We start from the raw sequence: 17,387 nt of genomic DNA on the forward strand, positions 1-17,387 counted from the left end.
CACCAAAAAAAAAAAAAAAAAACCAAAAAGCTGAGGAATCTTTGGAGAGGGGAAACCCACATTAATTCAATGAAGGCTATGTGGAACAACTAGACCAGAGGACCACACCTCCCATCACACAGCTCACCTCAGGTTAAATCAAGAATTCTGGAAACTAGAGCCCAAGGGACGTGGCAGTACCCCAAACAGCTCATGATCTCTAAGCAAAATAAACATCCCTTTTACCCAAAAGACAAACTACCAAGCCTACCCTTCCTCACAGCACCTCCCATCTCTCCCCCACAATCAGAAGAATCTGATTATAACAGAAGTGTGAAGATGGATTCTCAAATACTTAGATGAGTACACAATCAAGAATCAACAATTATGAAGAAAAGCAAAACCATGAAACACATGTACCAAATTCAATTAAGAGAAGAACTAAAATAAAATCCAAGGAGAAAGAATTAATAGAGCAAACAGAAGCAGATACTTTGCTAAGTATAGTATGTTCCAACAGGATACTATATCCATGAAATAAATTACCTAGAGCTCTTAGAAATTTAAAATTTGACCACTAAGATTTTTAAATAGCAAAATAAACATAGCTAAAGATGAATTTTCAGGGGGAAGTCAAAAACTTTTTTCCCCAAATTCCCCAGAAAAAGAATCAAAAGGTATAAAGTATAAGATAAAAATTTAAAAACATGAAAGATAGATCCAGAATTTCCAAGATCCACCTATCAGGACTTACGGAGAGAGAGACAGAACAATGAAACTAGAAGAGAAGAAATAAGAGAAGAAAGATTTTCAAAGCTGAAGACAGACAAAAACGTCCTCAGATAACGGGCTCACCAAATGTTAGCAGAAGTGTGATATGATTCCATTTTTAAGAGATATTCTCTCAAACCTGTACCACTCAGCCTCCAATCTGATTTCCCCACTTCTACACTTTCCTCACTACCAGCACTCCCCACCCACCACCAAATATATCTGCCATATAGAAGTTACAGTGAGCCTTTAAGAACATAAACCAGATCGTGTCATGCCTCTACTTCAAATCTTGCAATGGTTTTCCTTTGCCGTTAGAATAAAATCAAAATTCCTTTTCTTGGCCCTGACTTGGTCCTTATCACCCCATCTTCATTTCATTCCCCTTTCCATATCACTTCTTACACTCAATCACATAAAGCTTTCATTCAGTTACTTGAATTAACCAAGCTTCTATACGCCTTAAAGCATTTCTTACACGCTTTTCCCTCTGATTGAAAAGCTTTCCCCAACTCACATGCTTTACCTAACCAAATCTCACTTACTTTTTAGATCTCAGTTGAAGGCCATCCCTGATCACCAAATCTAAATTAGGCTCTATTGTTTTCTTACATTGTGTTATTTTCATTTCCTTCATAGCACTTATCCCAATTTGTGATTAAATATTTATTTGTGATTATTTGTCTTTATGTCTCCCCAAGTAGAGAGCAAATCTCATGAGAACAAAGACCATGTCCATTATGTTCCTAATTACATACCCAAAGATAAATGAGGAATAAACATCTAAGTCTAAATTCAATAATTATTATATCGTCTAGTAATCAAAGAAACAGCAATAGAAAAAACTAGAGGGAGATCTCTTACATAACCAGAGTGAAAGCAAACACAGGTACAGATACAGAAAAATGACCAGAGGAATAAAACCTGTTTAGAGCAATATTAGACTGAATTGAAGACGGGAGACACATGAAGAAGCAAAGTAAACTGCACCAAGTAAAGAAACTGAGAAAAAATTATTTGACAAAGATTTTGTATTCACAATTGGCTTTAACTTACGTGGTATGCACTACCACACTCTTTAAATGAGCAATGAAAAGACAGCTGATATTTAAAGAGTTTGAACTTAGGCAATGAGATGGCTCTTAAATTTGCAACACAGAATAGTCAGATTTGTATTTTTAAAGGAACAGTCTTGCATCAGTACAAGAATGAACAAAAGGTAGATAAGAAACAAAAAGATTGATTTTCAAGCTATTGCAATTAGTTCTGGTCAAAGATGTCTGGTCCAGACCTAATGCCAAGATACAAAGGGTAGAGCAGGCTTTATCTGAGCAGTGCATACAAAAAAGGGGTCTTGGGATGAGTCGATGATTTAGACAATGGAGGCAAAAGGAGGAATACTCTACACAAGATGTCAGCCTACGAAAATACCATCAAGGAATAATGCAAAGTGTAGCCAGGAAACAAAGCAATAAGAATGAGGGCTATTGCAATAAGATAGAAGCTTATGAAAGAAAGGCAAAGCAAACAGAAGCCTAGTAAACACAAGGGATGAACAAAGGTGAGGACAATGTAGGGTAACCCGAAGTATGGTTTGATGATTAATCTGACAAATACAATTTGTGTTCCATTATGTTACTCACACGCACCCTCTGCTGGGCTAAGAGAACGTGCGTGAAACTCTAAAAACCAGGAAAGAAGAAATGAGGACTTGATCTATTCCCTACACCTTAAAGTCTACTTTTAAAATCTACCCTCTTCTATAAAGCCTTTTCCAACTCTGCAGTCCACATTGACACCTTTGGCTTCCTCTTGCTATCAGCATTAACACATCTCCACCATTAAGAAATCTATAACCATTCACCCCAAATACATAAATATGTATAAAATGCCAATACATAATTATAGTCTAAATTTGTAAAATAGAAATATTTGTATTATGATATTATTCATTATAAAACATATGTAAAGCATAAAACATAAATAGAAATAGAAGTTCTAATATTTCCTTCCTTTATTCTAACAGAATTCTTGCACGCTCCCTTATTTGGAAACACTGCTCTAATGGTTTTATGCGTTCAACTTTTCTCCCACAATTAGAGATTTCTCAAGAGCATGGTATTTTACTTCTAGTATATGTTCCCACAGCACCTCAGACAATGCTAAGAAATATACACAGAACTGTGTCACGGTTCTAGAATTCCTTATCCGAACTTCTCATAATATCTGGTTCTATTATGAGAAATATCACATCAAGCATTTTTTAATATGATAGTAATAGCCACTTAATTTCAATATCAGAATAAATTGTTACAAATAAATATCCATTAAAGATATTTTAATGACTAAAACTATTACTTTAGCCTACAACATTCAATTGAACAATTCAAAGAAAGTAGATATTTGCAGTGATTTTGAACAGTATGCTATGCTCTGAAGGAAGATTTAAAAATTGGATGAAAAATGCATTTACAATCATTCTAATATAAACTAATACTAAAAAAATAAAATTATTCACCATTGGATAGCACAATTTTGGATGCTCAAAGGTTACTCTAGTCTACAGTGGAAAATTAAGTATTGCAAAAGGAAAAGTATAAATAGGGTTTATAAGTTCAACCAAACATCCTAATTGTAAAGGTATAGATAGGGTTTATAAGTTCAACCAAACATCCTAACAAGGCAATATTACCTACAATTATTTTAATTATACAAGTACTCAAAGCTAATAATAAAGCTTACAGAAAGTTATGGAGATATTCTAGAGAAACACCTGACAATTCATTAATTATTTTAATTTATAAAAATAATTTTTTTACCAAAATTGGAAAAAAATGTTTTTATATCTTTATAATTCTCCACATTTGTAGATATGAAGATTTATAAATATAAAGCATAGAGCTATTAGAATTGGCTAACTAAATGATCATAAATTCACAAAATAACTATAGAACTTCTCTCTCTTTTGGCCATAAAAGTTGTTGAACATTAACAAGACCATATGATTTAAAACAATGCATTTTCCTATAATTAGTTCATAATCCAACATGACTAATCAATGAAATTTCAAAATTCAGTTAAAATATAATAGACACTTCCCACTAAGAATGATTAAGGCTTCTAAATCTAAAAATAAGGAAAACAGACTACAAATATCTCTTAGGCTCCTTACACTTCTAGATATCTATGAACTCCATAATGATACTGAATAGTCTTTCTCAAGGTTTAAATTTTATATATGAAAAGGAAAATAAAAAATTATCAAATAATCACTACTGGTAAATGACAGGGGAGAAACTATATTTTATTCTGAAATAGTGTTTATGTTCTTATAATTGGCTAATATTATCATGAACATGTTATTCTCAAAATCTTACCCAATTCACTTGATTTCTTCTGAAGCTCCATGGTAAGTATTTTCAATTGATCCTCACTTTTTTCCAATCTTGTAAAATATATTAATTTACAATGTAAAATATTCTTTTAGTCAGACTTCATCTAGTAACTAAAATTGGTGCAATTCAGCAACAATATCTTAGCACAGATTCACTCATTCAATTATTAAACATTTTTTGAGTACCTACTCTGTGCCAGATAGGATAACATTTCAAAATAAGATATTACTATTATAAATACATAGTTGTATATTAACTACATCTACATAAACCATTAAAGCTTATGGTCATAATTTATCTCTTAGCTATTGATGATAATCAAATTAATAATCCTAGAACTCTGAAAGAAAGTGAGTATGTTAACTACTATTATACTGAATTCTGCCTTAAGAACAATATAAATATGAGAACTTGTACAATTCGCTTAACTCCTCTGGCTTTCCATTTTCTCATCTATAAAACTGAGGTAACTGGAACAGATGACACCTAAGGGCCACTTACAATTTTAAAATTTGAAAATCACCTGGATAGTGAATCAAGAACATATAAGATTAGCTGAGCTAAAAAAAGCTAGCTTTTCTGCCTTTGCCATGCACAAGCAGTGGAAAAGAAATACTGCTAGGCCCAGGTCATGACTTTAGAGAGAAGCTTGTTCCTCTCTTTCATCCTACTAGACTTTAACCCTAATGCTAATAGGACAAAAATAATTACCTAGGCCTCATAAGACAGCTTTATATGAATATTTCTTTAATATAAAGCAGTGAAAAACTGAGTACGTTTTTAACTCAAGTTTTAGACAAACTCCTATTTAGATGAAATGCAAGTAAATAGTTTATTTTATACATAATCATATTCATTAACTCATTAATCCATTAATTTAATAAAAATGTTTGCATACCCACTCTATAGCAGGCTAGTTGCTCATTTTATAAATCAGAAAGATTATAGACCCCAGTAAAATGAACCCCACAGCCTAGGAAGTTATTTCTGTGAAGCTAATAATAATCCACAGTTTAATTAAATATGTCATATCATTGCATCAGCACTTATGAGCTTGTCTATACTGCTTGACTCTACGGCAAAGCGTGCATGGGAGCTATCCTAGAGAATACCTCCTACCCTTTTCTAGATATCTGCCTACCCATTACAAACTTTTAAAATGTATTCTCACTGCATACATTAAAAATGTGTCTTGGTTACAGTTGTCATAGGAATTAAAAGTTAGCAGACAATGAATAGAAAATGGCCCTGAATATTAGAAGCAAATTGTTTTTATACAGCTAAATAAGAGACTTTTTTACCTTTGCTGTTCTGTTGTCAATAATTCTTTCAAGTTGCAGACAGTAGTTTTAAGTTCAGTAACCACAAATGAATGAGCAGCTTTAGCTTTATTAAATTCTTCCATTTGAGCTTCTTTTTCTCCAGTGAGCTGATATATTTTTTTGGTTGCTATCTGTAAATCTTCCTCTAAAGCCTTTTGAGTACCCTAAATGAAATAAAAGACAAAACAAAAGCTATGATCCAAGTGTCTTAAGAAAAAAAGCTGAACTCATCTGCTTCCCTCCCTCCTTATCCTCTCACCCCTCTCCTCTACCCTACCCTGGCCAATGTGGAATGCCTACCTACTACTCTTATTTCAATTCACCATTCTTCCAAAGCCCACCTATAATCCCAGCCTCTCCATGGAATCTTCCTAGCCAATCCACGCATGGTGTTCTTTCAAGTCTTAGAACTATTGCAGCAATTTTTGTCTGAATTATTCTGTTGGTACTTAGCATAGTCTTCTATTATAGTTACACTTTTTATCCCATGTCTCTAAACTATAAGCATTTTGTAGACTGGGATATGAAGCTCTGGGTCCTTGTACATAGTACTAGCATTCGATAAATATTTGTTGACTGAGAGTGTGAGGCTTATCACACACGAATCAGTTTCTAAATCATACCACATTTCTTTGCAAAGACATTTTAACATCTTCTAGTTCTGATGTCAAATGATGCTGCTTCTCATTTGATTCTTTTAAGTTTTCATTCTGCAATTCTAAAAGAAAAAGTTATAGATAGGTAGTACTTAATAGAAAATATATACCAAGAAAACAAATTATTTGTAACAATTACTTTTTTTCCTCCATTAGGTGCTCCAAAATGAGGGGGAATTATGCAAATATAGATGCACTGACATTGGTCATCATCAACTTTTATTGACTTTTCATGATTGTCTCCCAAGCACTCAAAGGAGAATATATAAGGATTTTTAGTGCTACCTTTTTAATAACAGCTCAACATTGGAAACAACCTAAATATCCAACAGGAGATAGATTAAATTATGGTAGTACACACATACAATGGTATACTATGTAGCCACTACAAATGATGATACAGACTTTATTTATTGATTACTAATTTGGATAGATAGTCATAAAATATCATAGAATAAAAATGGCAAGTTAAATTTATATAACTTTTTATTTATTTATTTATAATTTATATAACAAGACAATGTATATAAATAGTGCATGTGAAAGGAAAGAATATACACAAAAATATTAAAAGTAATTTATCTCTAATGGTGAAATTATTCATGATTTTATTTTCATTAATTGCCTATCTTGATTTTTAACTTTTTCTAAAATATTACAGTTATTTATTTAAATATTACGGAAGCAAGTTTTTGATTCCACTTAATAGCTAATGTTTACTAAATACTAAGTGCCAGGTACCAGTCTATGTGTTTTACATGTGTGCATTCACTTTTAAACCTCACAAAAACGCTACGGGAAAAAAGAAGTTCATGCTATTCCCTGGGTTCAAATTATACTATTTCCTCTCACTAGCTACCTAGCCTTGGGAATGATACTTAAGCAGTCTGTATCTACTTTTCCCACCTGGAAAATAAGAATAATGATAGTTATTTATATCTTAAAGGGTTGCTGTTAGGATTAAACAAGATAATGCAACTTAAAATGTTTAACCAGGGTCTAGCATACACTCAGTAAATATTAAATATGATTATATGATGATAATGATGGTGTATGCTAGAAAGTAGACCATAAAATTCATGGTATTTACAATATAATTAGCAGGCAGACAAATAATCAGTGATAAGTGCTGATGAGTACTCACTAAAAGTTCTGGGAATAAACATACAGGGGGCACCTAGCCAAATAGGATTAGTAAGAGTTAGAGGTCAGGGGAGACAGACATAGAAAGGGAAAGTTCAAGGCAGGCTTCCAGAAAGTGACAGCCGAGTTGAAACATTTGAAAGCCAATAAGAATTAACAAGAGTAATGGGAGTTGGGGGAGAAAAGAAGATCACAAACAGGTGAAAGAGCATGTACAAAGGCAAAACTGGAAGAGACAGGATGACAGACACATTCTGGAGTCTAAAGAAAAGTTATTTCAATGAATGCCATGAAATTTAATGTATGAGGGAGGAATCATAGCAGATAAGACTGGAAAGATAATAAGGATAAGATCATAACAGGATTTATATGACTTGCTCAGAAGTGTACACTTCATAAGTCATGAAGACCATGAAAAACAAAGAAGGATGTTAAGCAAGAGAATGATGTTTCAGGTTTATATATTTTTAAAAATTCCATTCTGAAAATCTATATAAAAATAAAAGGGTTAGTGGTCTAACTCTGGGGACCAAAAAAATAGGAAAAGTAGATCTGGAGAGAGGGAAATGATAACTAAAGACTGCTGTGTTCGCTATGATACTATTTATTATAGTCTGCTAATAAATGTCTCCCCTGAGAGATTATAATTACAAACTAGTCCTTAGGCATGTGTGGCAACTGAATGTATGCTGCTTGAATGTTCTAAAAAACTTCAAGCCAAAACTTAATTTGAATTGCTCCTAAGTTGCCCCAGGATCCCAGAAGCTGCAAATGCAAATTTTCTCTGTAAAAATATACTTCCAATCCAGGTCTTAAAGAATCTCCACAGATGAAGTCACACAACCTCACAATCAAAAACCACAAGAGGAAAAAAAGCATCATGAGCAGAGTCAGCAGAATGAACAAAAGGCAGCCTTGGATCTGCAAAGATTTCAGATGTTAGAATTACTAGCTATGGATTGAAAAAAAAAGTATTATTTCATTCTTTAAAAACTAAAAGAAGTAAGAAGCAGCAAGGAGTGACGTCAGCGCCATGGCGGAGTGAGCTTTCCTGTAAACTCTTCCCCGATAAGATACAACAAAAGGAACAGTCACAGACCAACAACGGACTCCTAGACAGCGAAAAGGAAGATCAGAAATATCCACACTGCCACACATCTGAGAGTGGAACATGCTGGGGCCCCTGGAGGAAGTGGGGAGAGGTAAGGAGAACATCTCTCTCTCCCCATCAGAACAGCGATCCTGGTCCGTGTGGCTTCCAGAGGCGGGGGAGGAGTGGCCCTCTGTGGGGAAACTGTAGCTCTTCAGGCTCTCTCAGCCAGTGGGAAACTCCCACACAGAGGAGTCAGAACTGCTACAGGGGTACCATCAACATCTGAGCACCCCAGGAGAGCGGATAACAAGGGGCAAGCGAGACAGCCCCCATGCCAGGGACCCAGCAGGCAAAAGAGAGAGCCGCCCACCCTCCCCACATGCCAGACACCGCAGCTCAGCCCACCAGACCAGACCAAGCGGCCGGCCAATCACAGCGAGCAGCCGGGGCAGAGCGCAGGGGGCTCAGATTGCATAGCCCTTAACCACCACACGGTGGCGGCAGGTGGAAATTGCAACCCGATATTTCTAGGATGAGGAAAAACAAAGCCAATACAGGAACCACAATGCAAAGGTACATGAAATCACCAGACCAGAAGGAAAATGACAAGCACCCAGAAACCAACCCTGAAGATACAGAAATCCATAACCTAAATGACAGAGATTTCAAAATAGCCATCATAAAAAAAACTCAACGAAATAGGAGATAACAGAGACAAATAATTCAACGAGATTAGGAGTCTCTTCACAAAAGAGATTGAAATCATAAAGAAAAACCAATCAGTACTGATGGAGATGAAGAACACAATGGAGGAGATAAAGGAGAATCTGGAATCTTTAAAGAACAGAGCTGACAATATGGAGAAAATAATTAGCATTATAGAGGATAGGAATACAGATATGCTCCAGATGGAAGAGGAGAGAGAACTAAGACTAAAAAGAAATGAAGAAAGTCTCCAAGAAATATCTGACTCTATTAGGAAATGTAACATAAGAATTATAAGTATTCCTGAGGGAGAAGAGAGGGAAAGAGGAACACAGAGCCTATTCAAGGAAATAATAGCTGAGAACTTCCCAAATCTGGGGAAGGAGCAGGAAATACCAGTAAGTGAAGCCAATAGGTCGCCTAAATATGTCAACAGGCAAAGGCCCACCCCACGACATATGGTAAGGCTGGCTAAAGTCAATGACAAAGAAACAATATTAAGGGCAGCTAGACAAAAACAAAAAATAACATACAAAGGAACTCCCATCAGGCTCTGAGCGGATTTCTCAACAGAAACTTTACAGGCTAGGAGAGACTGGAATGATATATTCAAAATACTGAAAGACAAAAACTTTCAGCCAAGAATACTCTACCTAGCAAAAATATCCTTCAAATATGATGGAGAAATAGTAACTTTCCCAGATAAACAAAAGCTAAGGGAGTTCTTGGCAACGAGACCCCCCACTACAAGAAATACACAAGAAGGCCCTCAGGCCTGAAAAAAAGAAGAGAAAGGGAACACAAAGCTTGGAGCAAGGAGAAAAATAGGTAGACAAAATCAGAAAAATAGTAGATCTTTACCGGAATAGGTTAGCAACCACTTAAATACCAAAATCAAAGATCAAAGGAAGGAATTCACCAAAAATAAATATAACCTCATCATTGTAAACACACACCCACAACACAAGATAGAATAAGGTATAACAAGAACAACTTAGAAGGGGAAGAGGAAAGAGATTGAACTGACTTAGTATAAGGAAATAAGAGGCCATCAGATAATGGACTATCTCATACACAAGATTTTTTATACAAAACTCAAGGTAACCACTAAACAAATAATCAAAACAAAATCACATATGATAAACAAAGAGAAAACTAGAAGAATCATAAGACAGACCAACCAAACTGAATTGGCAGACCAAAACAAATGGGACAAAAAACAAAGGAAATGCAAAAGAACCAGAAAATAAGTGACAAAACAGCAACATTAAGCCCTCATATATCAATAATTACCCTAAATGTAAATGGATTGAACTCTCCAATCAAAAGATACAGAGTGGCAGGATGGATTAAAAAGCAAGACCCAACAATATGCTGCCTCCAGGAAACACATCTCAGCTCTAAAGACAAGCACAGGCTCAGAGTGAAAGGATGGAAGACAATACTCCAAGCTAATGGCAAACAAAAGAAAGCAGGTGTTGCCATACTCATATTAGACAAAGTAGACTTCAAGATAAAACAGGTTAAGAGAGACAAAGAAGGGAAATATATAATGATAAAAGGGACATTCCACCAAGAAGACATATCAATTATAAATATATATGCACCCAACATAGGAGTACCAAAGTACATAAAGCAACTATTAACAAACCTAAAAGGAGACATTAACAACAACACAATAATAGTAGAGGATCTTAATACCCCACTTACATCAATGGACAGATCATCCAGACAAAAAGTCAATAAAGAAACAGTGGACTTAAATGAAAAACTGGACGAGATGGACCTAGTAGACATACACAGAGCATTCCATCCAAAAACAGCTGACTACACATTCTTCTCAAGCGCGCATGGAACATTCTCAAGGATAGACCATATGTTGGGAAACAAAGCAAGCCTCAATGAATTTAAGAAGACTGAAATCATAACAAGCATCTTTTCAGACCATAATGCTATGAAACTGGAAATCAACTACGAAAAAAAAACTGGGAAAGTGACAAAAATGTGGAGATTAAACAACATGCTACTGAACAACCAACGGATCATTGATGAAATTAAAGGAGGAATCAAAAAATATCTGGAAACAAACGAAAATGAAAATATGCCATACCAAATCATATGGGATGCAGCAAAAGCAGTCCTGAGAGGGAAACTCATAGCGATACAAGCCCACCTTAACAAACAAGAAAAAGCCCAAATAAGCAACCTCAAATTACACCTAACAGAACTAGAAAAAGAAAAACAAACAAAGCCCAAAGTCAGCAGAAGGAGAGAAATAATAAAAATCAGAGCAGAAATAAATGAAATTGAGACTAAAAAAACAGTAGAAAGGATTAATGAAACAAAGAGTTGGTTCTTTGAGAAGATAAAATTGACAAACGCTTAGCCAGACTTACTAAGAAAAAAAGAGAAAAGGCTCAAGTAAATAAAATTAGGAATGAAAGAGAAGAATTACAACGGATACCAGGGAACTACAAAGGATCATAAGAGAATACTATGAGAAATTTTACACCAACGAATTGGACAATCTAGAAGAAATGGATAAATTCTTAGACTCATACAATCTCCCAAAACTGAACCAAGAAGAAATGGAGAATCTGTATAGACCAATCACAAGTAAAGAGATTGAAATAGTAATCAAAAAATAAAAGTCCAGGACCAGATGGCTTCTCCAGTGAATTTTACCAAACATTCAAAGAAGATTTAATACCCATCCTTCTCAAACTATTCCAAAACACAGAGAAAGATGGAACACTTCCTAACTCATTCTATGAAGCCAACATCACCCTGATACCAAAGCCAGACAAAGACAATACAAAGAAGGAAAATTACAGGCCAATATCGCTGATGAACATAGATGCAAAAATCCTCAACAAAATATTGGCAAACCGAATACAGCAATACATTAAAAAGATCATACACCATGATCAAGTGGGATTTATATCAGGGACACAGGGATGGTTCAACATCCACAAATCAATCAACATGATACACCACATCAACAAAACAAAGAATAAAAACCACATGGTCAATAGACACAGAGAAGGCATTTGACAAGATACAACATCCATTTATGATAAAAACTGTCAACAAAATGGGTATAGAAGGAAAGCACCTCAACATAATAAAGGCTATTTATGACAAACCGACAGCCAATATTATACTCAACGGGGAAAGACTGAAAGCCATTCCTCTGAGAACAGGAACGAGGCAGGGCTGCCCACTCTTACCACTCTTACCACTCTTATTCAACACAGTACTGGAGGTCTTGGCCAGAGCAATTAGGCAAGAAAAAGGAATAAAAGGAATCCAAATAGGCAACGAAGAAGTGAAACTCTCCCTATTTGCAGATGACATGCTTTTATATATAGAAAACCCTAAAGAATCCATTGGAAAACTATTAGAAAAAATCAACAACTACAGCAAAGTCACAGGGTACAAAATCAATCTATAAAAATCAGTTGCATTTCTGTACGCTAATAACGAACTAACAGAAAGAGAGCTCAAAAAGATAATACCATTTACCATTGCATCAAAAAGAATAAAATATCTAGGAATAAATCTTACCAAGGAGGTGAAAGACCTCTACAATGAAAACTACAAGACATTATTGAAAGAAATCAATGATGACATAAAGAAATGGAAAGACATCCCATGCATGTGGATTGGAAGAATAAACATAGTTAAAATGTCTATATTACCTAAAGCAATCTACAGATTCAATGCAATCCCAATCAGAATCCCAATGACATTCTTCACGGAAATAGAAAAAAGAATACTAAAATTCATATGGGGCAACAAAAGACCCCGAATAGCTAAAGCAATCCTAAGAAAAAAGAACAAAGCTGGAGGCATCACAATCCCCGACTTCAAAACATATTACAAAGCAATAGTAATCAAAACAGCATGGTACTGGTACAAAAACAGACACACAGATCAATGGAACAGAATTGAAAGCCCAAAAATAAAACCACACATATACAGACAGCTAATTTTCAACAAAGGAGCTAAAAACATACAATGGAGAAAGGAACGTCTCTTCAATAAATGGTGTTGGGAAAACTGGACAGCCACATGCAAAAGAATGAAAGTGGACCGTCTGCTAGCGCCATTCACAAAAATTAACACAAAATGGATCAAAGATCTGAACGTGAGACCTGAAACTATAAAACTCATAGAAGAAAATATAGGCAACACACTATTTGACATTGGTCATAAAGGAATCTTTTCAGATGACATGCCTGTGCAGACTAGGGAAACTAAAGAAAAAATAAGCAAGTGGGACTTTATCAGATGAAAGAGCTTCTACAAGACAAACGAAACCAGAATCAAGATGAACAGACAACCCACCAGCTGGGAGAAAATATTTGCGAAACATATATCTGACAAGGAGTTAATCTCCATAATATACAAAGAACTCACACAACTGAACAACAAAAAAGCAAACAACCCGATCAAAAAATGGGCAGAGGAAACGAACAGACACTTCTCCAAAGAAGAAATACAGATGGCCAATAGGCACATGAAAAGATGTTCAACATCACTAATCATCAGGGAAATGCAAATCAAAACAACACTAAGATATCACCTCACGCCTGTTAGAATGACTATAATCACCAAGACAAAAAACAACAAATGTTGGAGAGGATGTGGAGAAACAGGAACCCTCATACACAGCTGGTGGGAATGCAAACTGGTGCAGCCTCTATGGAAAACGGTATGGAGATTCCTCAAAGAATTAAAAATAGAAATATCCTATGATCCAGCTATCCCACTACTGGGAATCTTTCCAACAAACCTGAAATCAACAATCCAAAGAGGCTTATGCACCCCTACGTTCACTGCAGCATTATTCACTATAACCAAGAAGTGGAAGCAACCTAAGTGTTCCTCGACTGATGACTGCATCAAGATGTGGTATATATATACAATGGAATACTACTCAGCCATAAAAAAAGACAAAATCATCCCATTTGCAACAACATGGATGGACCTGGAGAGTATTATGTTAAGTGAAATAAGCCAGAAAGAGAAAGACAAACACTGTATGATCTCACTCATATGTGAAATATAAACCAGCACATGGACAGAGAAAACTGTATTGTGATTACCAGGGGCAATGGGGGTAGGGGGTGGGCACAAGGGGTGAAGGGAGACATATATATGGTGATGGACAAACAAAAATGTACAACCCAAAACTTCACAATGTTATAAACTATTAAAACATCAATAAAATAAATAAATAAATAAATAAATAAAAACTAAAAGAAGTAAGGAAGATATCCATAAACTAAATAAAACTTCTAGAAATGACATAAAACTGAAACTGAAACTGAAACTTCATTGGGGTAATGGGTGAGGCATGTCATTCAAACAAACATTCCTCTAAAAGGAATAAAAATTCAGGATCAAATATTAAGAATATTAAAACCATTAAACTCCTGATAAAATAATAAGAAATTACCAGGCCAAAAGTGAAGGGAAAGTAGAAATCTTAAGGTGCAAGAAAAGTCCAGAACCTGCTTTTGCCCTGAGGGCATTTGCAGATCCTGGCAAAGTTGGACTTTTGATTTGAAATTACAACAGGGTAAGGAAAAGAAATATGAAAATTCAAAGACTCTATGAGTTAGACAGTCCAAGAATTTAACCTTTGTATGATAGGCTGGAACACTCTTCGTGTAAGGAAGAAGCAAAAGTAAACCAACCCTCAAGCAGATCTGCAGTCCAGGTTCACATTGTACCAGATGGGTAGCGCCATCATCCACATGGCAAAAGTAAATGAAAATCCTCCCAGAAAAAAGTTACCTACATACTAGGCAGGCTTTAAATTATTCCTACACATAACTTTTTCAAGAAAAATGATGAACATGGAGTCACAGACAACAATGCACACAAGAAATCAAGGCACTTTGACTAAAACTTACCAGAAACAAAAGACAGAATGAGGCTCACAAACATTTAATATAAAGAATTATTACAAAGAAACTATAAAACAGCTACCCTTAGTATACTTAAAGAAAAAAACCTTTAAAATAATAAGAAACAAAAAAACTCCATGAAGTAGAATAGCAGATTCAAAAAATAAGAATAACACCTTAAACATCTTAATAACTGAAAACAAAATGGAAAGGTTCATACTGGGTGAGAAACAAAGGAGAGAATTAGTGAACAACAAGATAGATGAAAAGAAATCCAGAATAAGGCACAGAAAGGCAAAACTTTGAAAATATGGAAAAGAGATGAAGAGTCACAGAAGACATAGTTAGAAAGTTAACATATATTTTACTCAAAGTTCCAGAAAAAGAGAAAACAGAAAATAGAGCTAATACAACAAATTGAAGAAAAGCAATAATAAACAACACTAATTTACAGATTCAAAAAGCTGTAAAATAAAATTAAACCCATATCTTAACATATCATACTGAAAATGCTAAGAATCAAGGGCAAAAAAAATCTGAAAAGCCACAAGAGAGGAAAAAGATATCTTATCTTCAAAGGTTCAACATTTAGATTGACAACTGACTTCTTAAAATCAACAAAGGAGGCCAAAAGAAAGCAGGATGATACCTTCAGTGTGCTAAAAGAAATTTCTGGAAATAACAGTGTGCCAATCCAGAAATACATATCATGCAAAAATATCCTTTATGGATGAGAATGATAAACAAATTTTCAGACAAATAAGATGCAAGAGAGATGACAAGCATATCCTCACTAAAGGATATTCTAATTATTCCTCTTTAAGGTGGAAAGAATATGATCTAAACGAAAGGTCTCAGATGCAAAAAAAAGAACTAAGAGCAAAGAAAGAGGAAAATATACAGGTAAAACCAAATAAATATTTTCTATATAAAAGAGTAATAATAATGTCTTGTTTATAAAATTATAATACACAACAAAAATAGGAGAATGGAATTAAATGGAATTAATGTTCTCAAGTCCTTCAATAACCCAGGAAGAAGGTAAATGTATTGATTAACTTTACACTTTGAAAAGTAATAGATTCATGTTGTAATCTCTCCAGTAACTACTGAAAAAACAGAAACAGATTATATAACTTTCAAAGAAGTCAAGGGAAAAAAATGGAATAATAAAAAGTAATGAAACCAGGACTTCCACTTCCGAAAGATGGAGTAGATATACTCCCTACTGCTTCCAAGTACAACCAAAAACCCTCAATGTTATATATAAAACAAATATAAGAAGACTTTGACAAGTGGAGAGAACAAGGCAGAGCAGCTAGAGACCATTGGACCTGAGAAACAACATAGTAGTAAGACCCCTGCAGAGATGGGGTGGAGGAAGTTGGGTTTTTTGTTTGTTTGTTTGAGGTTTTGTTCTGTTTTGTGTTTGCCTCACATACTCCAGACTTAGAGCTAAGGAAGCCAGCAACCTGGAAACACCAATGGGCACAGACAATTGCTCCAAAAAAAGTCTGCTCTCTCTAGCAAAAGGACAAGAAAAGGGACAGCATAACAAGACTCTACACCAGCCAAACACTGCAGAAAAAACTGTGGCTCCACCCATGCCAACAAATTCCAAGCAGTGAGCCTAGGCTTCCAACCTAATGAGGCAATGATGAGGCATTATAACACTCCCATCGAAGTGGTATCAGAGAAGGTCAAATAGGGAGCCACATCTTTCACCCCTACCAACCAGCAGTTGAGCCCCCTACCCCTAGCAGTGGCAGTAGAGATTACAGAGGGAGCCTGGATGTCCACCTCCATCCAGTAATAATAAGGCACACCTCCCACTCCCGACTTGGGTGGTGTCAGAGGAGGCCTAATAGAGAGCAATAACTTTCACCAAACCCACAGTAATGAGGCCATTCCCACCACGGTGTCACTGGAGACTCCACAAGGAAGCCAGAACTCCCAATCCAAGCAGCAATCACAAAGAACTCCCCTCCCATTCAGGTGTCAATCAAGGCCAAGTAGGAAACCTGGACTTCTACCTCCACCTCCCCTGCCAGAGCAGTGTAAAAGCCAGCCAGCTAAAACAAAAGAAATAAGATCCAGAATCTCATTACATAATACGAAAATGTCCAGGTTTCACTAATAGTATCTTGTCATAACAAGAACCAGAACAATCTCAAACTGAACAAAAAAGACAATCAATATATGCCAACATGAAGAGAGATGTTACAATTATCTGACAAAGATTTTAAAACAGCCATCACAGAAATGTCTCAATGAGCAATTACAAACACATTTGAAACAAATGAAAAACTAGAAACCCTCAGTAAAGAAATAGAAAGTCGGGGCCGGCCCCATGGTGTAGTAGTTAAGTTCGGCGTGCCCTGCTTTACTGGCCCAGGTTCACAGGT

At 35.4% G+C, this 17,387-nt stretch overlaps 1 protein-coding gene across 8 annotated transcripts in view; it reads right to left on the bottom strand.

The window, feature by feature from the left end:
- Positions 1 to 17,387, bottom strand: part of SYCP1 (synaptonemal complex protein 1) — a 120,271-nt gene that overhangs the window by 71,414 nt on the left and 31,470 nt on the right. For all 8 annotated transcript variants that reach the window (XM_087445009.1, XM_087444979.1, XM_087444988.1 and 5 more), the window contains 3 exons: positions 6,091 to 6,185; positions 5,447 to 5,631; positions 4,128 to 4,195 (listed from right to left, as the gene is read on the bottom strand). In XM_087445009.1, the coding sequence (XP_087301135.1) occupies positions 4,128 to 4,195; positions 5,447 to 5,631; positions 6,091 to 6,185 (348 nt within the window). The remainder of the gene's footprint in view (positions 1 to 4,127; positions 4,196 to 5,446; positions 5,632 to 6,090; positions 6,186 to 17,387) is intronic.

Source organism: Ceratotherium simum, chromosome 2 (genome assembly GCF_057802395.1).
Source record: "Ceratotherium simum simum isolate JZ-2026a chromosome 2, ASM5780239v1, whole genome shotgun sequence".
Classification (NCBI taxonomy): domain Eukaryota; kingdom Metazoa; phylum Chordata; class Mammalia; order Perissodactyla; family Rhinocerotidae; genus Ceratotherium; species Ceratotherium simum.